At 45.1% G+C, this 24263-nt stretch overlaps 3 protein-coding genes across 11 annotated transcripts in view; 1 reads left to right on the forward strand and 2 right to left on the reverse strand.

Moving 5' to 3' along the window:
- Positions 1 to 2431, reverse strand: part of S6kII (Ribosomal protein S6 kinase II) — a 32821-nt gene extending 30390 nt beyond the window's left edge. The window contains exon 1 of the mRNA XM_065437504.1: positions 2162 to 2431. Coding sequence (XP_065293576.1) covers positions 2162 to 2218 — 57 coding nt within the window. The 5' untranslated portion in view covers positions 2219 to 2431. The remainder of the gene's footprint in view (positions 1 to 2161) is intronic.
- A 358-nt stretch (positions 2432 to 2789) lies between these two features.
- Gem2 (Gemin 2) lies at positions 2790 to 8025 on the forward strand. Of its 6 annotated transcripts, XM_065437503.2 has the most exons (10): positions 2960 to 3229; positions 3569 to 3692; positions 3827 to 3914; positions 3993 to 4082; positions 4184 to 4243; positions 5196 to 5294; positions 5380 to 5448; positions 5932 to 6042; positions 7549 to 7626; positions 7744 to 8025. In XM_065437503.2, the coding sequence occupies exons 2-9, from the start codon at positions 3574 to 3576 to the stop codon at positions 7603 to 7605; spliced, it is 693 nt and encodes a 230-aa protein (XP_065293575.1). In that variant the 5' UTR covers positions 2960 to 3229; positions 3569 to 3573; the 3' UTR covers positions 7606 to 7626; positions 7744 to 8025. The 6 variants fall into 6 exon arrangements, with proteins under 6 accessions (XP_065293574.1, XP_065293575.1, XP_065293573.1 ...); XM_065437502.2 differs by lacking the exons at positions 2960 to 3229; positions 7549 to 7626 and adding an exon at positions 2790 to 2908; XM_065437501.2 differs by lacking the exon at positions 7549 to 7626 and having other exon boundaries at positions 2962 to 3242.
- LOC135906217 (condensin-2 complex subunit D3-L-like) overlaps positions 7895 to 24263 on the reverse strand; it is a 58503-nt gene continuing 42134 nt past the window's right edge. For 3 of the 4 annotated variants that reach the window (XM_065437490.2, XM_065437489.1, XM_065437487.1), the window contains exons 3-6: positions 22421 to 22681; positions 19461 to 21119; positions 16088 to 16520; positions 7895 to 8827 (exon numbers count right to left, since the gene is read on the reverse strand). In XM_065437490.2, the coding sequence (XP_065293562.1) occupies positions 8049 to 8827; positions 16088 to 16520; positions 19461 to 21119; positions 22421 to 22681 (3132 nt within the window). In that variant the 3' untranslated portion in view covers positions 7895 to 8048. The remainder of the gene's footprint in view (positions 8828 to 16087; positions 16521 to 19460; positions 21120 to 22420; positions 22682 to 24263) is intronic. The other variant, XM_065437488.1, reaches the window with a different exon arrangement.

Genomic DNA, 24263 nt, shown 5'->3' on the forward strand with positions numbered 1-24263 from the left:
TCCACTATGAAGCGCTGAGCTTCATTTTTCCTGGGGCTCGGAAGGCACTCCCAGTACAGCCAATGAAAAGATAGAAAAATCGTACTGAAGGCGACTTTCTTTGATCAACGTTCGAAGTTAGGTTCATTAAGGTTGATAGCCAGGTTGCCTTGTTAGATCTTGGGTAAAGCCATTGCCTTGTGCCATAGTAATTTGTTACGTTGGTTAATCACCCATGACATGTATATCACGATAGAAACATGCACTTTCTGTGATATTATGGTAGTTTTTGATAGTTTATCTGTGTATGGGGCAGCGGGGGGAGGCTGTGTGTTGGTCATGTGATGTTATATATTGGTTGTTTTCTTCCAATAAACAAACTGTTAGCCAGCACCGTATTGTATCCCCTCCTATTCATTTTGTCCGCATTATCGTGCTGTAGCTACCATGAAGCTTCACCAACTCACATAATTTTCCATCTTATTGAGTCCGAAGTGGTTATCGCTATCTAGCCATAGCAGCACCAGTTCAATTTGTCAGCTAACATTTGGTTTAGTGTTCTGAACGAATCAAACGTTGAGTCCGAGTTTGCCTGTCTGAACATATGCATTCGCAAGGCTGGTGCATGACATGACCACAGTTATAATGTTGCTCCTGCCAAATTCAAGAGCTCAAAGCTGCATCCCCTATTACAGCTTGTCTCGTCAATGAGGTGGTTACATGTAATTCATTATTGAAAAAAGTAATTGAATTACACAGCATTACTCAGTAAAAAAGAAATTGATCAATCACAGAACTACAAAACAATCATTGATTCCAAGTATTTAATTGCATGTAATTCATTATGACAAGACTTCCATATGCATACTTAAAGCAATGCCAAACAGCTGACCTAAAGAATTAAAGTCTTCATAAAACCTTTTTTTTTTCTGTCTCTTTCAGGAGGCTAAGGAATATTTAGATAGCAACGCTGCCTTTCACAAATGCTAACATGCCCATCAAACATTTCACTGAAACAATTCAGCGAAAATTTTCCATTATTATGCCACACAATGATCTCCGTTTCCGAACACCATGTAATGAAAGGTGCTAGCAGGTGATACTGAAAGATGTAATGAAAGGTGCTAGCAAGTGATACTGAAAGATGAGCAACAGGATCAAATGACAATACCTCAGCAGCTCGATGCTGTGCTGCGAATATTAGCCACCATAAGCGATCGGTAAGTTAGGCAATGTAAGAGATCTTGAATTTTATCTAAGCGATAGCACAACGAAGTAAGAGAGTTCCAAATTAATCGGGGCAACAATTTTCAGAAAAACATATTCAGACAGTAAGAAATGTGCTGAGCTCCCGTACCGAGCGCATACACCTATGCGTTCCTATCATTCCAGTACACACGTACCGTGAAGAACGCGTCAAGCGGATATGTGAGAAGTCTACACGGCGTCAACGTAAAAAAATAATAAATAAAGATGAGCAAATAAATAAAAAGAGAAGAATTTTAACTACGCGACATGCCGGCATTCACCGCTCCTAGTACGGCGGTTCGCGCGCTATGTAGTACGCTACGATACGGCATTCGTTCGCCCAACGGAACCTCTATTCAACGCTTCTAATGGTACCAAGTGCCTGTCACGCACTACTAGACACGACCGGCACTTCTTGAAACGTTAAAACGACGATAGATATGGGGGATGAGAAAATAGAGAACGATACAAAGATTGAAACGCGCAGGACTTATCTATCTTATCAACGTTCTCGTATGGCAGTGCCTGTGACCGAGGATTACATGTTAGCTCGTCGCGTCAGCTTATACACAACGCAAACATCCCAAGCCGGATCGTGCCCCTATATTACGGCGATCCTGAGTCAGCGTCCAGGAGAGACAAGATAAAGCTCAAGATGGTTGCGAGAAAAAGAGCTAATAATAATGGCCAGATGCACAAACATGGAATCCGCCGTGTTAAAAACACCTCATAAGCAGGTCTGTCAAATACTCTAGCCGTACGCCAAAAGGCGCAGGGAGGTTACAGCGCTACTCCAGCTACGCCAACAAATATCACGGCCAGAAGAACCACGCAAAACACAAGGTAAAGAAAGCGATTCCGGTCAATGTTTGTGTTACAGGGACGTCGCCGTTGGGACGACGGTGAATAATGAATAGGCGACGGGCGCACTCACCCCGCAGTCCGTTTTGATCTCGACCCAAGGGTCCGCCGCAAGCTGAGCTAACGGCATTATACTCGCCAGCGTAAATCGTAATATGATTGAAACCTTTCACCCTCAGACACATATATATGTCATCTGTTTCCTGGCGGTAACTTCCGCCAAGATGGCTTGCGCTCGGAAGTTCAGCCACAGGTCCAGCCTTTAAAGCACGGGCGGCGTCGCCAGCCGGCACAAGACTAGCTCATTGGCTTCCGTCTACACTTCGGCGCGAACACTGAACGCGATGGATGAATACGAGATGTGGCAAGCAGACGCGCTGAAACAGACCTCGCTGCCGCGGTAAACGCCACCTCGGAATGAACACAAACAGAACTAGCAAAATGACGCTATGGCCTACAAGATTTGGTGGCGCATAGAATGCGGACAGAAATCTTGGAGGCTATAAATGCGCTCTAGTGGCTTTAGCGTAGTTCCAAGAGGTGACGCAACAAAAGATACTAGTTTTTTTGTTTTAAATAAAAGACGCACATTGCGCATTTTCAGATTTGAGAGGCAATGTTAATCACTTTTGCACTGTTACTCTCTTTCGCACTTATACATGTTTGACTAGCGCAGACATGTCATGATTTATCTGCACCTTCAGGAAACCTATAAAGATATCTAAAAAGTGTAAAAAGACAGACAAAGACAGAGTAAAGTAAAAAGACAGACAAAGTGAAAACTGCGTGCAAAAGCTTGACACCTTCTTGGCCTTCTCACGTTAGTGCATTATACCATAGCTGCACTAGCTTCTGACGTCATGACTTTTTTTTTTTGTTCTTGTTCTCTCATCATGGTGGCATAGGTGGCAGGTAGTTTGTTGTGAATGGTGAAAGCCGCGAAAACATCGTGCCGTTGTGCGAACTTTTTTTTTTTTTCATTCTCTAAGCTGCTGCGTTCAATATGCACAGATGTTTGCGCTACCAGAGCCTCATCGATGTAAAGTGACACTCGTCGTACCGTAGTGTTTGGTGGCTAAAACTCCCGATCTCTGCAAAACAACTCATTCTGCATCAGTGCCAGCAAAACGGAGAATTGCAAGTACTACAAATAAGTAATTTTAACTGCACGTAGTAAATGTATAGCTGGATCTTTGCTTGAGTTCATGGCTTTTAAGCCGAATGTTGCCTTGGCGTCTTCGTAACGTTTGCATCTTTTAAATATGGAAAAAAAGAAGAAGAAAATGTAATGAAGCGCTAGTCAGCATTTGTCCCAGTACGCAATTTCTGCAGAAACAAGATGAAGTGAGGACCAACTACGTCCTTGAGTGTAAATGGTTTCAGATTAATCAAAATTTTGGTCTGTATGCTGCACTTTATATAGCATGCATAAACCCTTCCTGGCGATAACCCTCCTAATCAGTGCGCACCATTCTCGCAGAAAACATGTCAGACGACGACAAGCCCGAGCTTATGTACCCTGCCTTTCCTGTGGAAGACACTGGGGAAGAATACGACTTGGACCTCCCTCCCACAACAGCAAATGAATACTTGAGAAGGGTCCAGTAAGTGCACCGAGCATTTACAGTAGTGCGTGTATACTACCGCATTACTGAACCAGCAGGTTGTTGCACTTACTTTGCGTATGCCAGGGCTGATTTTATACTTGTCAGTTTGGTGTCCTTTGTTCTCGTTACAGATTAGAAGCCAGCAATTGCCCCGATGTTGTTGTGGCAGACTTGGACACTAGCCAGTTTCTGGCCAAGCAAACTGTATCTTTCAGTAACGTAAGTAATTGAGGTATCAAAACAGCAACTCTTGAAGGAGCCTATGCTGTCAAGTAGTTATCTGCGTTGGTATTTCAGTCTAATGATTGTCCACCACCCCCAGAGGGTTTTGCGCCTTCACGTGAATGGCAGAGGAAACAGGTCTACAACTTCCACATTGCTAGAGAGGCAAGTACTTTTATTAATGAGCACACATCAAACTTGTGCATTTACTGCATTACTGCAACCTGCCCTTGCAATATATATATTTCTTTTTTTTTTCATTTTAGAAAATCATCAAACAAAAGGCCCTTTTGAAAAGGAGTAAGGAAAGGTGTTCTGTGAAGCTGGTAGGTCAATCCTGCAAGGTGACATCCGACAATAACCACTGGATTTTTATTGACAATGCTTGTTCAGAAGCACTACTATGTAGTGAAGCCTTGTGGACATGAGCATTTGTCTTTAACGCAGTCGCTGCTGTCATACATCACTTTTTCTCCAAAGCACAGTGCTTACAAATATTGCATGCACTATGCACTTGCTGTGTACTACAGGTTTGCTATTAGTTCATAAACTTTGTGTTCAACAGCAACTAGGCAGTGACACCACAAATTCAACTTCATTATGTTGCAGAGCTACTGTCAGTTTCAATGCATGTTTTCAAAAGCGATGGTCAATGTCTCCACTAAAGTTTTCAAAAGTTTTCTGTCACCTTTGTGGCAATTAAAAATTGTGGGGTTTTATGTGCCAAAACCACTTTCTGATTATGAGACACACCGTAGTGGAGGACTACGGAAATTTCGACCACCTGGGGTTCTTTAACATGCACCTAAATCTAAACACACGCGTGTTTTCGCATTTTGCCTCTATCAAAATGTGGCCGCCATGGCCGGGATTCGATATCGCGACCTCATGCTCAGCAGCCCAACACCATAGCCCCTGAGCAACCACGGCGAGTTTTGCACCAATAAACTCCATTAATCAATCAACAATTTTCTACCAAATGCCTCCCCGCATTGTTCCAGTGGGGAAAGAAAGGAGCCTCAAAAATTAATTTTGAATTTTCCACTTGCTGCTGCTTAATTTACAAGCAAGAACACAAGAACATCGAAGGTTGTGCACCATGTGATAATTGTACAACCAAGACAGAGCTGGGAGGGTTAAAACTGCCCACTACAATGATTACAATTTGTTTGTAGTTAAAAAAGCTCCTCACCTGCAGCAACCTTTAAGGAACTTGCCACAGTGTTCTTCACAGCATGTTACCACTAAATGCAAAATAAATTTTTCTTTTCTGTGCAGCCCAGATTTGAAGAGAGGGACCGATGGAAGGCAGTCTTTTGCGGCTCTGCTGCACCAAGCATTCATCCTCTTGTCAGCATTGTCACTACCATCCCACAGGTCTGGCTCTTCCTTCTATCTTTACTCATACAAATATTCTGTCTTCTTTGTTGTATGTTTGTATATATATATTACAAATTTACAGCAATCAATAGAAGCAGTAATCAGCTACAGTGCACGATGGATTGAAGAGGAAGGGTTCTGTGCTAGTATGGTGAGTACATGTTTAGAGATTGATCTCTATCTGATGAACACTGGAAAATGTGGATCCGGTCCAAAACATAACAAGTGTGTGTGCATGCATGCACACATGCTGAAGTGCATAAGTATAAACATCTGTAAACCTGAGAGAGAGGCATCAAACCACCTTCAGCATTTGCATCAAAATATCCTCATTCGAGTAACAGATGCTGTTGTGACCAATGCAGCTGGACCTCATTATAAAGCTGTATCCGGCACAAAAATGCATTTGTTACATCCAGTGTTCCTTATAAGCATACATTCGTTTCATGGTGATACTGGTGATAAACATTCCTTTTTTACATTGTTATATTCGATTAATTCATTTTATGGAGCTTCACTTGTATATTTCGATCAGGGATGAAACGATTATGAATGTGAAATGACTTGAATATATAGTGTACATTTTTGTAGGTAAGGGCATGTTACTGACTGAAAAAATGTTCTGTTGTTAAAGGGAAAGTGGCTGTATGCCCTGCTCGCTTGTGTGGAGAAGCCACTGCACCCAGATATGTGCTCCAACATCCGTGCCTTGGCACGTGCTTGTGCATCAGCAAGGAGGAAATTGGTTAGTATTATGGCAGGAAGCAACATTTTTATCGGTTAAGAATGTTTGGTCTCGGCAATGCTCGAGCTGTAAGCCTGGGAGCATATTTTCAGTGATTCACTTTTAAGGATGCTTTCACCTTCGCACGACAAACCTCTCATGCTCAAGGCAGTTAAGAACTGTGTTATTGATTTTGGTTAAAGCGTAGTGGAACACAGACATGGACACATCAAGGAACTGTACGACCTCAAAGTGACACTAATTATAGGTATGTGATTACATTTGTCTTGTCTACTGCCATTGGCATAGCCAACCAGGGGAGAAAGGTGTTCTTTCAATAGATGTTCAAGATGTTAGCCTGGCCACATGCCTAGCATGGTACTCCAGCTGATGAAGGCGACATGAAATGACGCATTCATGCACAGTGTCAAATGAAACGTGAACAGCAGAGCGCGTGGCCCAAGCACAAGTGAAGATATAGTGCGTGCTGTCCAGTCATCACCATTGACAGGCACACACATCTGGTTTGGCAGCACCGCGCAATATTTTCACTTCTGTTCTGGTTCTTATGTATGAAAGGGATAAAATAAAAATGAGAGAGGAGCTAGAATATTGCAGTTTGCAGCGAGTATTGTCGCGCAGTTTGCCGAAACCATAAGTGCTATCGGCGTGAACAGCGGTGCAGGTAGTGCAATTTGCACCATCATTATAGATTCGCTCGTGTGGTTTGCCGCTTGTGCGCCACATTCATTCTTTCAGTCAGCAAGTTTGCACAGTTTGTTATCGCTGGAAGCCGTGGGCGTGCCGAGCGCGTTTGGCCGCTTGTTTGACTCCCAAACGAGCACCGTGCTGCCAGATCGCATGTGCGAGCTTGTCGGTGGTGATGACTGGAGGGCGCGCCTTACACCTTCACTTATGCTTGGGCCACGCACTCCGCTGTTCCCATTTCATTTGACGCTGATAGTACTTATGCGCTGTGCATGAAAACTGCACATGCGCAGTACGTGCGCTCCCAGCAACAAGTAGCTAAGAGGGTATTATCGAGACCAGTGTCTGAGAAAAGCCAAGAGTGTTCGCAATGTGTGCAAAGCAAACGTTGCAGCCTTTAAAAAAAAGAAAAAATTACAGCTTAAATTCAGAGCAAGTTCTGGAATAGCCCTTGAAGTTGCAGAGTGACAAATTGGCATGCACAAATGCAAGACATTCTTTGTCTAGGCAGTGAAGAGAGTTCGCAGTTCGCTTACTGTATATTCAAGTTGTCAATTGACAAACGGGTGGTACAGCACAGCTGCATGACCGAGTTTGGCGTTTTAATTCACATCAAATAGGGCACTCACTATGTCACAAAGTGAATGTTATTTGACACATTCAGTGCGGTAGCACTTTTTGAAGTCTTCATTCCTGTGGGTCATTTGTCATATTGCACTGGTGAGTCACCAGCGGGTTGTGTTCTTTTTAAACTTCAAGTTGCAGACAGTGCCACAATGTCTCAAACTAGGAACAATTTTTTATCTTACTGATTTCTAGCAAAGATGTCATAGGCGCACTGCAGGAGAACCCTATACAGCCGCACACCGGAAATAACTGCCATAACCCACGCCATAGGTAACGTGTTAAAATTTGTGGGCACTACACAATCTGTGCAAGCTAAAGGCACAATATGGCTTCCTCAGCAAAGATCTTTGTGCCTACACTTGATTCACGATTTCACTGTCATTTCAGACATCCAAAGATGACCCCAACCTTGCACCTTTGAACCTCATCATATGCCTCATCGCTTGCTACTTCAACCAGACAGACTTGGCAGACAAGTGAAGAAACAAGAAAGGCTGCATCTAAGACGCCAACACACTAGAAACATTGCCAACATCCATCATGTTTTAATAATATTCGTTTAATAATAAATATGAATGAAAATGTTTCTACATTACTACAGATCGTACAAAACCTTAAATGTACAATACAATAATAAAACACATGCTTGGTCATGTTTTTGCCACAAGGTCCTAAAAGAGCACGTGTGAACGTCATTTGATTACACTGATATTGGGAGACTTGCAGAGCCTTTTTCTTCGGTCGCCGAGCACAGGCGTACTGGTCTGGGCACTGCTCATGCTTGTTGTTAATCGACCAGGTTTCTTTGTTGGCTTTTTGAACTCGCCAGCATCTGTCTCTGAATGTGCTGGTGAATCGGGGACTGATGTTGCAGAGTTTTGTGGCGGTGAACTTTGTACAGCGTTAGTTTCGCCAAGTTCGATTGGAAACCTCCTCCTTGGTGACCGAAGCCTCCCTGAAATACGAACTCCCGAAGGAGGCGTAGGAGTCTGACTCTTCTTTCTTATTCTTCTCTTAGCTCCATCTGTGGCATCCTCAATAGACAGTGCACTGATGTCACTAAGGTCAGATAAACTGGAACACCGTGACAGTGGGGAATCTGGAGCAGCGTCTTCCATCAGAACATCACCTTTTGCCTGCTCTTGTACTTGACTGTCAGCTAGGTCCATCACGAGTTCTTTTCGTGCTGTTGAGTTAGAGCGGCTGTTTGAAACCCTTAGTGGAGTCACTTCAGAAACAGACTTGCTGGCCGCAGGTGCTGCAGAGTTCCGTAAAGAGTCCTTTGGTCGTCCGGTTGGTGTAGCTCTAGAGCCACCTTTGCTTGACACAGACTCGAGGCTAGCCGTGGAGCTAGCCCGACTTTTTGTCCGTGCATTGCTAGGTGTGTGTTTTGAAGCAAGCTTGTCACCAGCTGGTTCCTCTGGATTATTCTCAACAGCGTTTTCCGCAGCTGCAGTTGAGGCAGTGTCTGCTGTATTCAAGAGAGAGAAAAGAAAAAGTAAGCTTTGGAGACATTGTAATAACTTCAGTTAGTTGGGCCTATGCTCAGTTTAAGACGTATAGTTGAGAGTGAGAACGGATGCTGCAACAGCCTGTCCCGCTTTAGTGCATGGAAGGTTATTTGGGAAAGTGACATCAAGAGACAACGGCTATGCACTATTTCCTTTTTGCAGATTTTGCAAATGCAAAGAGCCATGAGTTAAGTACAAGGCAGCACACCAGCGCTGCCTGGCTGATCACTGTAAATTACAAGCCACTGAAGTCTGCTATAATGTGCCTAACCAGCCTTAATGGCTAACCATATATTGCCAGTTCATATTCACCAGTTCATCTTTGCACCATACCACAAATAACATGTCATACCTTCTCACTTTTCTTGTGAAGTTTAAAAGAAATATAAGCATATGCACATCAATGAGGCTGTAAACTCGAAACTTGGATGCCACTGATACTCACCAACACGCTGCAATGTGCAGTTATACCATGCTGTGTGCACATAACAGTCAGTCAGTCAACAATGTGAGGTTACGCTGCAATGTGCAATAAAACTGGTAGCTGAAGAAGCCAACTGTTTGAAAGATGCTGAATGAAAACAAACTGCACTGCTTGTTCTGTTAATACTAATAACACTTTGCAGACCTCTTGGGCAACACACAAGAAGCCAGCTGGATTCTCTGTTCTCATTCCAAAACAAAACACTTGAAGTACTTGTTTGAATATTCCGTGTCAAACCACTGATCACGCCACATTAAGAGCATGTGCACCTGCTCTTCTGGTGTCAATGCCTGTGCTCCATGCCACTTGCCCCCTGTACTTTCGTTCAAGGCAACCCTGAGATGAACGCTGAAAAGAATGTGAATGCTAACCTCCTAACATCACCTTGCTCGTTTTAAGAATTAAGCCAGTTTGTCATGGTGATATATATATATATATATATATATATATATATATATATATAATGATATATGGGGTTTTACGTGCCAAAACCACTTTCTGATTATGAGGCACGCCGTAGTGGGGGACTCCGGAAATTTTGACCACCTGGGGTTCTTTAACGTACACACGGGTGTTTTCGCATTTCGCCCCCATCGAAATGCGGCCGCCGTGGCCGGGATTCGATCCCGCGACCGCGTGCTCAGCAGCCTAACACCATAGCCACTGAGCAACCACGGCGGGTACATATATATATATATATATATATATATATATATATATATATATATATATATATATATATATATATATATATATATATATATATATACAGGGTGTCTTAGGTACCATATAGACTCTTATAAGGGCCGCACTTTCACAAGTTTGATGAGGTGCGGCCCTTACGTGGTACGGAACCTTCTGCACAACAAAATGGTGTCGGAGGCTTTTGCACACTCCTGATATACTACTGCATCAGAGGTACTACACAGCTCTCGTCATCTAGAGACGACACATGGAAGTACGAAGCGTGTGAAAATTTGCAGATGCGTGCACGCAGCATCAGGGCACTAAACGTGACTGCTTCTATATTGGAAATCTTTTTCCAAATTTTGGGCTGCCAAGTTGGGGGTGCGACCCTTACACGTGTGTAGCCCTTACACAAGTCTATACAGTATTCTAAGGACATAGCTTCAAATAATTATATAGGTGAAAATTCTCATTCTATCTAGGCACATTTGCCATGGTGGCTTAGTGGCGATGGTGTTGCACTGCTAAGCACAAGGTCGGGTGTTAAATCCTGGCCGTGGCGGCTGCATTTCAACGAGGGAGAAATGTGAAAACACTTGTGTCCCGTACAGTGGGGGCACGTAAAAGATTCCCACGTGGTCAACATTAATCCAGAGTCCTCTACTACGGCATGCCTCATAATCAAGTTGTGCTTTTGGCATGTGAAACGCCACAATAAAAATTTTTTTCTATGTAGGCATTTCGTCTTCACCCTTTTTCACCAATACTTAGCACGTTTCAGAACAGCGAATTCCAGCCTGACACAGAGATAAGACATGCGACAAGAGCTCATGGCCAAATGCCATCTGTAACAGAGAAATAAGTGCTGCTAGTGGCAGGCACGTACCCAGGATTTTTTTTTCGGGGGGGGCCCACCACCTGCATCATCATCAGCATCATCATCAGCATCGTCGTCATCATCATCATCATCATCAGCCTGTTTTATGTCCACTGCAGGACGAAGGCCTCTCCCTGCGATCTCCAATTACCCCTGTCCTGCGCCAACCGATTCCAACTAGCACCCGCGAATTTCCTAATTTCATCGCTCTACATAGTGTTTTGTCGTCCTCGATTGCGTTTTCCTTCTCTTGGTACCCATTCTGCAACCCTAATGGTCCAACGGTTATCTAACCGGCGCATTAAATGACCTGCCCAGCTACATTTATTCCTCTTGGTGTCAAATATAATATCGTCTATAGCCGTTCGATCTCTGATATATAAACCACTCTCTTTCTCTCTTAACGTTATGCCTAGCAATCTTCGTTCGATCGCTCTTTGCGTGGTCCTTAACTTGCTCTCAAGTCTCTGCCCCATATGCACTGGCAAAAAGCACTGGGAAATGCACTGGCAAATGCATTGGCACTGGACATATTGCACTGGCAAAATGCACTGATTGCACACCTTACTTTTCGATAGTAATGGTAAGCTTCCAGTCAGGAGCTGGAAATGTCTGCCGTATGCGATCCAACCTATTTTTATTCTTTTGTGAATTTCCTTGTCATGATCAGGGTTCCCTCTGATTAATTGACCAAGGTAAACGTACTCCTTCATAGTCTCTAGTGGCCGACTGGCCATCCTGATCTCTTGTTCCTTTGCCCGGCTATTTATCATTATCTTCATCTTCTGCATAATAATATTGAACCTCACTCTTACACTCTCTCTGTTAAGGCCTCCAATCATTAGTTCTAACTTGTCTGCATTGTTGCTGAATAGAACAATGTCATCAGCAAACCGAAGGTTGCTCAGATATTTGCCGTCAATCTTTAAGGGCAAGATATAGTCCGGCGTAACGCGCGCGCGCGGCCATGCGCGGCGCGGTTAAGCGACGTCGGTGAAAAGCGCGCACTCTACAGTCCGGCGTCCCGGCGTAGCCGGCGTGCTTAGGTGCGCTTGGCGAGCACAACGCCGCCGGCGCGGACATAGAGCGTGTTCTATTTCACACGGCTGCCGCTAGACCAGACTGCACTGCGCGCTGCAGCGGCAGCGAGCAGAAGGCAAAATGGCGGCCTGCGGTGCGCGTACTGACAGTGCGGCTGTGGTTTTTTGAACATCCGTGTGGGATGACAGCGCGAGTGAGGACGCCTGCTTGAAGCGATTTGCAACCTTCCATGTGTATACGATGTGAAACGCATGGACCACCGCGACACAGAGCGCAAGAACAACGCGTGGGAAGCTATACGAAAGCAGTGTGGTCTCGCCACAGGTAAGCTGCATTTCGCAGCTCCTGTACTAGCTGGTGGTAGTCGCCGAGTTGAGGGTGCTTGTCGAATAGCTTTCGCATGTACATACATGGTCCGCTTCCGTTTTTGACGTCGCCGAAGTACTAGCAATATGAGTGCGATGTTCTGGCTGTCAGGCACGGCGGCCGCATTTCGATGGGGGCGAAATGCGAAAAACACCCGTGTGCTTAGATTTAGGTACACGTTAAAGAAGCCCAGGTCAGAAAGAAAGTGGTTTTCGCACGTAAAACCTTATGTTTTTTTTTTTCCTGGCTGTCAGGACAAGTTAACGCCATCCCGCAAAAGTTTTCATTTTAGCACACAAACAGCGCGCGGAACGAGAAGCGCGCGCGCTACCCAAACGACGCGCATGCGCCATGTAAACAGCTGTTCGCCGCGGCGAAGTTGCGCTCCCGGGCGCACAGGTGGCGCCAGCCTCGAGCTGCGCGCGCACGCCGAACTCTAGAGGAAGCAAATTTCTTGCACCCCTGGCGTCGCTAGCGCAGCGTATCCGACTTCCCCTGCCGCGGCCTGGCGCGCCGAGAACGCCGGACTATATCTTGGCCTTTACTCCTAAGCCTTCCCAGTTTAATAGCTTGAATTCTTCTAAGCACGCAGAAAATAGCTTTGGAGAAATTGTGTCTCCCTGTCTGACCCCTTTCTCTATAGGTATCTCTCTGCTTTTCTTGTGTAGAATTAAGGTAGCTGTAGAACCTCGTAGATATTCTAACGCGAAAGACGAGTCAGTAAGACGAGAAACTATTTACAGATTATATTGACAACAACGGTTGCAGCGCTGACCGGTTAGATTCACAGCGCGAGTCCAGTTCGTTCTTCCTTCTCTTTTCTGGAGTGATGGCGCCTACGCGCCTCGTTCAAACAAACAGATACCTCACGCATGTAGCAATATTTTCTAAGCTTTTTACGTAAGCGTTCTGTACTCCTTGATTACGTAGTGCCTCTACGATTGCTGGTATCTCTACTGAATCAAATGCCTTTTCGTAATCTATATAAGCCACATAGAGAGGCTTATTGTACTCTGCAGATTTCGCGATAACCTGGTTGATGACATGGATGTGATCCATTGTAAAGTATCTCTTCCTGAAGCCAGCCTGTTCCCTTGGTTGACAAAATCCAGTGTTAACCTTATTCTATTGGAGATTATTTTGGTAAATATTTTATACAATACTGGGAGCAAGGTAATGGTCCCATAATTGTTCAATTCTTTAACGTCTCCTTTTTTTGTGGATTAGTATAATGTCTGCATCCTTCTAGTTTTCTGGGACCCTTGCAGTCGATAGACACTTCGTATAAAGAGCCGCCAGTTTTCCAAGCATTATGTCTCCTCCATCTTTGATTAAATCGACTGTTATTCCACCTTATCCTGCCGCTCTTCATCGTTTCATGTCTTGCAGGGCCCTTCTGACCTCATCGCTAGTTATAGGAGAGTTTCTGTATCCTGTTCATTACTGTTTCTAAGTGAACTAGCGGGACTCCTCTGGGTACTGTATACAGGTCAGCTTAGAATTTTTCCGCTGCTTTTACTATATCTTCGAGATTGCTGATGATATTATCCTTCTAATTTTTTAGTGCATACATCTTGGTTTGTCCTATTCCAGGTTTCTTTTTTACTGATTTCAGGCCGCGTTCATATTTTACAGCTTCTTCAGTCTTTCTCATGTTATAGTTTCGAATATCAGTTATTTTCGCCTTGTTGATCAGTTTTGACAGCTCCGCGAATTGCGTAACGCTGTGCGGCCGCCAGTCCCATACAACCGTGTAGAGCGCAGGACTCTGCGATTCTAGACGTACTGGGCTCACTGCGAAAGGTTAGAAAAACACCCACATAAGCACAGCAGAGAAGTGGCTACGTGAGGCGGTTCGACCGACAACTGTAGAAGCGTCATTCAAAACAAGTAATCGTTCTCCACTTCCGGCGGCCTTTTCTCAACTTCCTTTTTAAATAAAAAGATGTTGATCCATAAATATTCTCATAAACAACGGCTAACTTTTTTTTATTATTCGCTTTTGCTTGCAGTTTGGTTGTTGCCTTGGCTCTCCCTTAGTAGATGGCTTAATTTCTCAACTCCTTGCGATTTTTGTTTCCAGTTGCCAATTTTGCACGAAAAGTGCTATACAGTTAGGGAAAAACAGACGAGGTAACGGGCAACAGTCATCTTGCTTATGGGTTTAAGGGTTATTGCAGGGTTTCATGATGGACGCCCTTTCACATTATTTTATTTCCCACCTTATCTAACCCACATCACGTGTATACGGTTCCGGGCATCTGCCAGCGTCGGGGCGAGCCGTAACTCAAGGAAACAATGAAGCAAAGGGATAAGTTGAACGGAATTGACGTTTTCTCCGGCTGCAACTCGTTTCATGAGAGTACAGACCAGCTGAGTAACAGCTGCATCCCTCTCATGGTCCCAGGATCAGCCTAAACAAAGGAGGTTGAACTAACAAAAGCAACAGCTATGCGCGTGACGGTTGAATAGATGGTGACAACTGAGCGCATCTCGAGTTAATCGCGCGGGTGCGGAATCTATGAGAAAACTGTCCTTCACATTACAAGAGAGGCCGATAACTACCGCCATCTAAAAGGAGTGAAAATGGCAGCATAATGCTGACCGATGAACAGCTGCGAAGTCTCAACATTGATCTGGCGGCGCTTTAGGAATGTTTGAGGAGTGGTGGCGTGGGTGGGGAGGGAGGGGGGGGGGGAGGTATGCCACTTGATTTCGGGGGGGCCCGGGCCCCCCCGGGCCCCCCCCTGGGTACGTGCCTGGCTAGTGGTCATTTGTGCAGTTGTTACAGTAGGTAGAGGCCATCATGAGCGAGAACCCTGAAAAGCCAATGAAGGCCATTGTAGAGCAGCCTCATGTGGCAAAGCCAACTGTCGAACTTTCTGTACAGTAAGTTCTTAAGGTACCATTCATAAGTATTGGATCTTCCTCCAACAGGGTCTGCGCAACCAATCAGTGGCTGGCAGTGAAATTCTGCAACCAAGTCACCCTCAATGTGGTGAAATAGTTCCCAACATTTAGGTCCGCTACACACTGCTAGTATAAGAGGCATCGCTGAAGAAGGGACTAACAAACAGTTATAGAATGCTGAAAATTTGCTAAAGGCTGCCACTGTGGAAGCATTGGCCAACGTCAACACACGCAACCTGATAGAAGCATGTGGCTGTTATTAAAGGCAAATTTAGTCAATAACTGAGGCTGAAAATGCTTCACACAAGATACCTCGCACATCCAATATTTGCTTATTATCGTAGGTGCCCTTCAACCTATCGGAGAGACATCAAGGAGATACTAAATCAGTTAGGATGATGAAGTAGTCCTTCAAAAATATGTAGATAATAGGATGATTATTACAAGAAAAGAATGAGTCAAAATTCCACGTTCAAACTGTCAAACTCCAGTGCCACTACATACGTGTCATGTCACAGTTGTGGTTCAGTAAGAGTTCACGAAATTTGCTAAGTCTGTGACTCCTCTGAAATATGAAGCACTCATAATAAATTAGCCAGGCCTGAGCAGACCTAGTCAAAATCCACATGTGTCCGTCATTTCGGCACCATCTCTAGCTTACGATATCGGTGGCTTTTTGGTATTGTAGAATGGTGATTTACTAATACAGAGCTCAAATTATTTTCTCTCTAGTGTTCCTTTGAAACTACAAGGGCTACAGCCATCAGCTGCTTTTGTAGCAGTGACGACATAGTAAAACTTGTGGCAAGATTATTCTATTCAAAGCTTGCTGGTTGAAGAGCTTACATCTCTCACCTTGGTCACCTTGATGCGCAGCCTCGCCATCGCCATTCTGTTGCTCTGCAGTTCCTTCCTCAGATGCAACTTCTGGCAGCACCACAATGCTGCGCCGCTTGATGGCCTCTTCCCTGAGCTTACGCGCTGTGTCAAGCAGTTCCCTAAGCTCTGGGTTTGCCGCACGTGCAGGTGTCTTTGGTGTTGCAGCCGGATGGCCCTCGGCAGCGGCCTCCTCTTCTTCCTCCCGTTCCAGGCGCCGCAGGTCAAAGGCAACCTCGCTGGCCAGCTTCTTGTCTGCCGACAGCATGTCCTTGACCTCCGCCTTGTAGTCGCGCATTAGCTCGCGTAGGAACATGAGCAGTGACCGCAGTAGTGGTGACCGGGCAGCCTCCAACTTGTTCTTGAGAGCGATGACCACAGGGATCACGTTCTCCACCAAATTCACCCGCACCTGCACAAGTGAGTGTGCAGAAGCTTAGTAAAGCAAAACCCTACCAGGTTAGGGAAGTTGACACAATGACATCTTTGGCTAGAGCATGAACATAAAAGACGCAAGTACATAAGAAAGAACACATAAGCACTTGTGCGGCATGTTTTCTCTACTATGCTCCATGTTTTATGTTTGCACTGTAGTTACAGATGTAGCAAAGCAAAAGCTGCACCACGTCATCACAATGAACAAGCACCAGACACCAAGTACAGCCTTTGCAAGATCAAATGCGCAGCCAAGGTTCACAACTACAGCTGGCCCTCAGCAATGCAGTGGCTCTTCATTTGTATCCCTACATGCTCCAAACTTGTACAGGTGATGCGTATATTTAGTAAAAGTTCAACCATGTAGGATGATATGTATAGTCAGAACAGTAACAGGTCAACAATGCCGAAGATGTTTCTGAAACAAAACCAGGCTGTGCTTGCTCTCCAGTCCTTCACACTTCAGGGAAATGGTTTCCCTACATATGTGACAGCAAGGTAACCATGAGCAAAACGAGAGCAAGGTAAAAGTGGGAGTCAACGTTTCAACAAGTGGACTTGTCATTTTCAAGGTGACATACCTATGCTTTCTTTGTCACAGTGTATATAGGTCGGGTCCCTCTAAAGGGTAGAGGGTGTAAGGAAGGTGGGTGCGGCAATGAATGAAGGTGTGTTAGCGGCGAGGGTGTACAATTGAAAATAAAAAAGTGCTGTGCGCCAGGCCGGTGAAACGGCCATGTGTCAGCCGGTGTGCCAACGGCCATGTGCACAGCACCTCTATATTATCTGCTTTGCTGGAGGTCGTGGGCTATCGTGTCTCTGAAAGAGATAATAAAAGGAGGGGCAACAAAACGGTGCTCACGAAAAAATATATATATACTGAAATGGAATAAATACATAAATAGAACGAAAGAAAGGGAGGAAAAAACACCACTACGCAACCAAACTAAGTGTTGTTGCCTACAGCCTGAAATTTAGCATAGCAAATAGATTCTAAAGCTCCCTTTGGAACGTTCAGGCCTATTGGTTGCAATGTCTTGAACTTATGGATAAGGTATGATTCTCTGGTATGATTCTTTACCCAAAAGTTCAAGACATTGCAACCAACAGGCATAAATGTTTCAAAGGGAGCTTTAGAATCTATTCACTATGCTAAATTTCAAGCTACAGGCAACAACACTTAGTTTGGTTGCTTCGTGGTTTTTTCCTCCCTTTCTTTTTTTCTTTTATTTATATATTTTGTCCATTTCTGTAATATTTTATTGTTTATTATTATTTTCTTCTCCGCCCCCCCCCCTCACGAGCACCGTTTTCTGCCGCTCCTTTTATTATCTCTTTCAGAGACATGATAGCCCAAGACCTCCAGCAAAGAAAATAACAGAGGGGTGCTGTGCACACCGTCGTGTCACTGGCCTTGTGCACAGCACTCCTTTATTCTCAATTCTACACCCTTGCCGCTAACCCATCTTCGGTCACTGCCGCACCCACTCGCCTTACCCCCTCTCCCCTTTAGAAGAACCCTACCTATATATGTGTTGAGGAACGCATATGTCGCCTTGAAAAAGACTACTCCACTTGTCGAAACGTTGGCTCCTGCTTTTACCTTGTTCTCGTTTTGCTCATCGTTTTGAATTTCCATCTCCCGCCTTCCCCGTGTTTTCCCAGCAAGGTGAACGGAAACTTCACAATGACTTGTGCGCATGTCCTTAAGTCAGCAGTGCATGGCAAAATAAGATGGTGTGCTAGGTGCTGGCAAAGGAAAATATGAAAAGCAGCATGGGTGAAAAGTGTGGCAGCTTGGGCGAGTCGGTATGTCATGACTTTTTTAGGCTTGTAGCGCAGCTCGGAAAGAGCTGCCTAAATAATACTTAAATAATGCCTAAATAATGCTTTGAAAAAGTCCTGCCACCATACCATTTCATCTAGCTTTGCCTCTCAGTGCGAACGGCTTTCGCAGGCTGGTTATCCCGTGTCCCTACAAGTGTAGTAGCAGAACGGATTCTAAGAGAGTTTAGAAAAGGCAACCAGCACGAAGGTAATCCTGCAACTACTCGGGGTAGGACAAGCATTATTCCATATACAGTATTCACACAGTCTCACATAATCTTAAGAAAATCACCAAGCGAGTGAATATTCGTGTAGTGTTTTCTGCCTCTAACAAGCTTATGAGGATTTGCAAGCTCGCTAATCCCAATAAGGAGGCTCCTTCTAGCTATGATAAGAATCATAAAAAGAAGTTCGTTAATTGCACGTATTGTGTTGTTTATTGTTTTTCACTCAAGCGCGGAAAATGTTACGTCGGTCAAATTGGCTGACGTCTGAATGATAGGCTGCGCGAACATGGTTACAATGCTAAGAATTGTATTACATCTGGGGGGTTTCTCGCACAGCACTGCAAAATGTGCGGTTGCAAACCTGTTTTAGAGGAATGCGTCATTCTAGGTCATAGTCATAATCAGCTCACAAGAGAAATCATCGAAGCAAAGGCTATCATAGGTCTGGGCCATGCATGTGTAAGCTCACCTTCATTATAGTTATCAAGCAATGAATTGGTGTATCTCAGGCTACCGCCACGGGCTGTCTGAATATTTGTTTTCACATGGTTACTTTCAGTTTTGTTGCTTGGTTTTGTGTAATCTCTTCATGTCACATGGTTCGCTGAGTGTATAAGTAGCCTTCTGTGTCCCGAAATAAACCATTAGTTGGAAGTTAGCGCTCACTATGTTCTCCGTTCCTTTTCATTACCCATTCCACCTTCCTTTTTGCTCTTTTTGAGCTGTGCTACAAGCCTAAAAAAAACAGCATAGGTGACTAGGAATAATACTAAAATAGGAACCACGCTCGACAAAGCTGCTATGCTCTGGTAGTATGAGCACAGCCGAGACCTCAGGTTGGTTAGAGGCATAAAAGTACTCACCACAGTGCTGAGTATTGTTTTGCGTGTGGTGTGCAGCAAGGCCTGGGCAGGGTCTTCCTCTGTAGCTGCATCCTCAGCTGCAGCTGCAATGGTTTGCAGTTTGATCTCCTCGGAGCACAGCACCCACAATGTGTCATGTAGCAGCTCAGGGCACTCCTCTTCCATGCCGGGGCCAGTGTTTGTCTCATCCGCACAGGGCACAAGCACACTCTGGGTCAGTGCAAGGGTTAGCTTAAACCTATCTTCATCTGGCATGTTTAGCAACATGAAGCGGTACAATGCCATACGCTGGTCCCGTCGACCCTCTCCTTCAAGGCTGAACAGGCGCCGGTCCCGCTCGGTCGTCTCAACAACATTTTCCTGTGATGCCTGGCCGCTGCAACCGCGGTAAGAGTTGAAGTAGCAGAGGCACTCCACGAACCGGTGGTAAAAGACATGCGTATTCCGTTTGAGCACACAGTCCACTAGCCCAAACTCAGCCAGCTCGCGAATCTCGCGCTCCTCGTCAGTAAGGGCTGAAAGTAACCTATAGAAGAGCCGCCCATGCAGCTTAACAAAATCCTGTTGCAGCAACTGCAGCAAGCATGTGAGGACCAAACTGCGAATAGCTGGAACAGAGTCTTTGATGCAACGTGTCACAATGGGTAGATACGGGTCAACCAGGACTGCATAACGCTTGCACATGTCAGTCAATGCAACTATCAGGTTGGCACGTATCATCGGATCCTGGCTGCTTGACAGAGAATTTCCCATGGTTGGCACAACGGTCTTCGCAAGCATTTCATTCTGTATGCAAAGCATACCCATCACAATCACTGCATGGGCACGCACGCGCCGAGTGGGTCGCAGGCAGCTCTTTCCACCACCCGACAGTCGTGCCCGGGATCGCCTGGTTGGTTTCTTCTCCTTGATATCACCATTCTCGGCATCAGGCTCTGACATGGCGGCATCTTCCCTAGAGACAGGCTCTGATGTGGGCTCTGGGCCACCCGGACTGGTCATGCAGGCCTGAACCAGGTCATGAAGCTGGCTGGAGACAGCACGAGGTGCGGGCTGAGATGCCTCCCCGAGGAGCATGAGATGGCGCACCAGTTGCTCTTCCAGAAGTGTGCTGTCTGCACCCTTAGTTCCCATGACGGCCTGGGAAAGGAACGTTTGGCATTTGTCCAGCATCTGCTTACACCATACCTGGACGGCACGCTCGCCCAGTTCAGGCCGCTCCCGGTGCACGTTACGCTTAAGACTGTGCAAGCAGTCCACTGTGTGAGCGATAACCTCTACAGGGAGACTCAGCTGAGATAGCCGCTGCTCCAGATCTGCTATCAGCTCTCGCAGCGCATTTGAGGGCAAGTGGCGAGACACTTTCTTGAGGACAATAAGCACGTGGTTAATTGTCTCGTTGGAGCCACGTGGGCTATTCGACCCTTCCGGCTGGTCCTCCCACTGCTGCTTCCAGTAGCTGAAGGCGAAGTTGCCCTGGCCAAGGTCACAGCACAGAGAGAGCTTGGAAAGCAGCAGCCAGACTGAGGCATCGTTGGGTCCTCCAACATAAGTTTTCAGGACGTTCAACTCGTTGGGCCGCAACTTCTCAGCACGATGCAGCTGCAGCACAGCTTGCTGGAGGTACTTGTGGTGCTCACGAAATGGGCCTTGAGACACCTAAACATGGGCAATAAGGACGAAAAAAAGTTGTGTTTGTTACAGCTGAAGCACACTAACTACAATACAAGCCACATATGCTAACACTTAACAATGTGCACACCAAAGCCACGCTAAGCAAGTGATGCCACCAGTTTAACGCTATACTGAACTGCCATATCAGCAAAGGTAGCACTCAATGGTTGGAGGCTCTTACAATGACCTGGTTTGGATGTGCTCAGCTAGAGAAAATCTTGCAATGGGAACACAAATATTCACTCACCAACATAAGACTACAGTGAAAAGGTTGGCATGTGCATGTGACTTCTTTTTTAGCACGGCCATGGCCACATAAGGCTATCAACACAGCATTCGCTTCCCGATGCTGGCGCTTTTCATGATAGCGTCATCCTACTGTGGGCGACACTATCAGCCACAGGGGCAGAGTGAACGCGAAACTGTGGCTGGGCTTCACTTTTTACCACCGATGTGAAGATATTATCAACACGGCATGAAATAACATCTTTCGTCGCCGACTCTCAAATGTAACAATATATTACATTCTAATTTGCTTTTTCCAATTGCCCAATAATTCGGAAAATCTTGTTGGCCCTTTTGTATAAGAAAAATCCATCATCAACTTAACTTATTTGCATGAAAGATTGAATTTCAATACAACAAAGCAAATTGCCAATTTTAATGACTTAGTTATATCAATGTTTTAACCGTATTTATCGCTACCCTAGTTCAATCTCCTACATAATCTTTAATCTGGTTTGGCAAAACAAAGGTTGTCTAAGGCATTGTGACACAAATAAGGTCACCATAACGAAGTTTTGATGGAATCATAACTCAGTGCAGTGAAGGATGTTCATTGCCATAGCCACACAGTACAAGAGATGGTGCAAGTGTCCCAATGGTAGCACCACCGGGTGACGTGGATATTCAGGTGCAAGACGAACTTGCTTCCACTTTGACTACACATTGCGTGCAGACCATCCACACGCTTTTTGGTGCGCTCCACATGACATAGCACCATGGGTACGGGCTAACAAATGACCCAGACACGCTTCCATTTGCGGACCTGTACCCGCAAATGGCTTAGTCGTCAGTATCCAGCAAAAGCATACATTATTTACTCGGCATCCCTGCATAGCAAGTCAAACTTCCTTGATTCCTCAGCATGTTCCAATTGTTGTTTATCGGCTTGCAGGCTTACTGTATAGAAGAGGCAATAAATGCCTTTTTGTGTTCACATTAATGTGCACTATGTCCTTTGTTCCTAGAGGTTTTTCATAACGCACAACTTTTAAGGCACCTGCCTGTGCCAGTAGCCGCCAGGCCAGGTTGGCATCAGGCCCTGGTGCCAAGAGGCACAGCGGTCCCAGAATCAGCTCCTCAACGGCCTCAACAGCCTTCTCCATGACAGTGTTCTCGGCATCCAGCACCAGCGGAAGCGCTCCTTCCAACCAGAGCCGCAGCAACAGCTCTTCCTCTGGGTGTGCACGCAGGCACTTGGTCAGAGCCTGAAGTGCCTGCTTACGCACTAGCAGAGCCAAGTCCAGGCAGCTCTCCTTCAGAATCTGCACATGAACAGATGCACATGTCCATTTAAAATGATGTGATTACTCAATTGACTCTCTCTACAATTACTCCCTATGGTGGTGCTTCTGCAACCTCCACCTGTTGCTTGAGAACTGCAGATAGTAAGGAGTACGAATTCTTTAACGTTCACCTAACCACAGAAAGCTAAATGGGCACATTAGCAACAAGCCTGATAACAGTTCTGGTGCATGTGTTAAACCTATCGGCTTCAAGTATAGTAGATTACTGCTAACGCTTGTTTTAATGTCTACAGTGTCTGCCCTGTAGGTTTCCACATTGTCGTCAACACTGGCATAGCTGTTTAATCCAGAGAAACACCATTTGCTTTAGCTAGCAGAACCCCACCAGATGTACACGTCTGGCAACAGTCTCAGCTTTTGTCTGATTGTGGAAAATGTGACTACCATATTAATTATTTTAATTTTGCGTATCTTATTTTACAATCCTGCAGGCAGCTACGCTGCCCAAGGAGGTGTCGCACAAAGTACATTAGTAAGCACTTTTTAAAATGGAACATTATTACAGTCAACAGCAAATGCAGGTAGAGTATTACATAGCTCAACAGTGCTAGGGAAAAAATATTTTTAATAATGTTTATCCTAGCAAGGTTACGGGCGTACAATCATGCTATGATTTAGTGTGATGACCATGTTAATGGAGCAGGCAAGTATTTATCCCATCGTGGATCTGGTTTCAAATTATACAGCTGACAAAAAGCTTTAGCTTTGCTACCTGTCGCTGTACTTCCAACAGCTGGAGCTCAAGTGACCGCAACATATCGGAAAATGATGATGAAGCTGAGTAATTTGATTAAATGATCCCAGCTGCAACTTGCTATAAGTGCTCAATCCTTGCGATATCATTAGAATAACATGGATTCCACACAATAGCAGCTTACTCAAGAACTGGGCAAATCAAGCTGCGACATGACTCAGGTGTAACATTTGAGTGTTAAATTTTGAACTTCCATCACAAAAAACACAGTTTCTTATAGGCCTGCAGCAAAAGCTTTTCAAACCAAACCACTTTATACAAAGAAGTTTTTCTCTCTCTCTCTCTCTCCTTCGCTGGAATCGGCACACACTTATCACATGCATCTTGCGAAGGGAGACATGCAAATGATGCTCCAGATTTGTACATGCCAGATATCACCTACACGTTCTGAGGTCGGGGAGATGGGTGCAGATTGTGCACCCACTTTAGAAATGTCTCCAGACGAGCTCGTGAACAAAGTTGGGGATCCTGCAAATTACTGTAACCTCATTCTATCCACTATGGCCCACTGGAAAAACATCATGCTCAGTAGCCAGCATGCACTCGTGACATGCACTGCACATGTCTCGGGTAAATTGTGTTAACAGTCGCTATTGTAAACTAATTGCTATTGTAGATGTACCAAATAGTCACCCCTTTTTTTTCTTACTCTATTTCCTTTTTATAGCTACCACTTTTTTAATCCTTTCTGTCGTCACTTGTGGCCAGCAAAATTTTCTTCCTTTCTTACAAGAACCACAGATAATAGTTGCCATTCCCACAATCAAATGTGAAAAGCCAACTCCA

The sequence above is a fragment of the Dermacentor albipictus genome, chromosome 5, assembly GCF_038994185.2.
Source record: "Dermacentor albipictus isolate Rhodes 1998 colony chromosome 5, USDA_Dalb.pri_finalv2, whole genome shotgun sequence".
Taxonomy (NCBI): Eukaryota; Metazoa; Arthropoda; class Arachnida; order Ixodida; family Ixodidae; genus Dermacentor; species Dermacentor albipictus.

What these genes read in the sequence shown, in the direction of transcription:
- Gem2 (XM_065437502.2), top strand. Translation starts at nt 3,574, where the DNA reads ATGTCAGACGACGACAAGCCCGAGCTTATGTACCCTGCCTTTCCTGTG. An exon ending in GAATACTTGAGAAGGGTCCA is followed by an intron (nt 3,693 to 3,826) that starts GTAAGTGCACCG and finishes TTCTCGTTACAG; the next exon opens with ATTAGAAGCCAGCAATTGCC. An exon ending in ACTTCCACATTGCTAGAGAG is followed by an intron (nt 4,083 to 4,183) that starts GCAAGTACTTTT and finishes TTTTCATTTTAG; the next exon opens with AAAATCATCAAACAAAAGGC.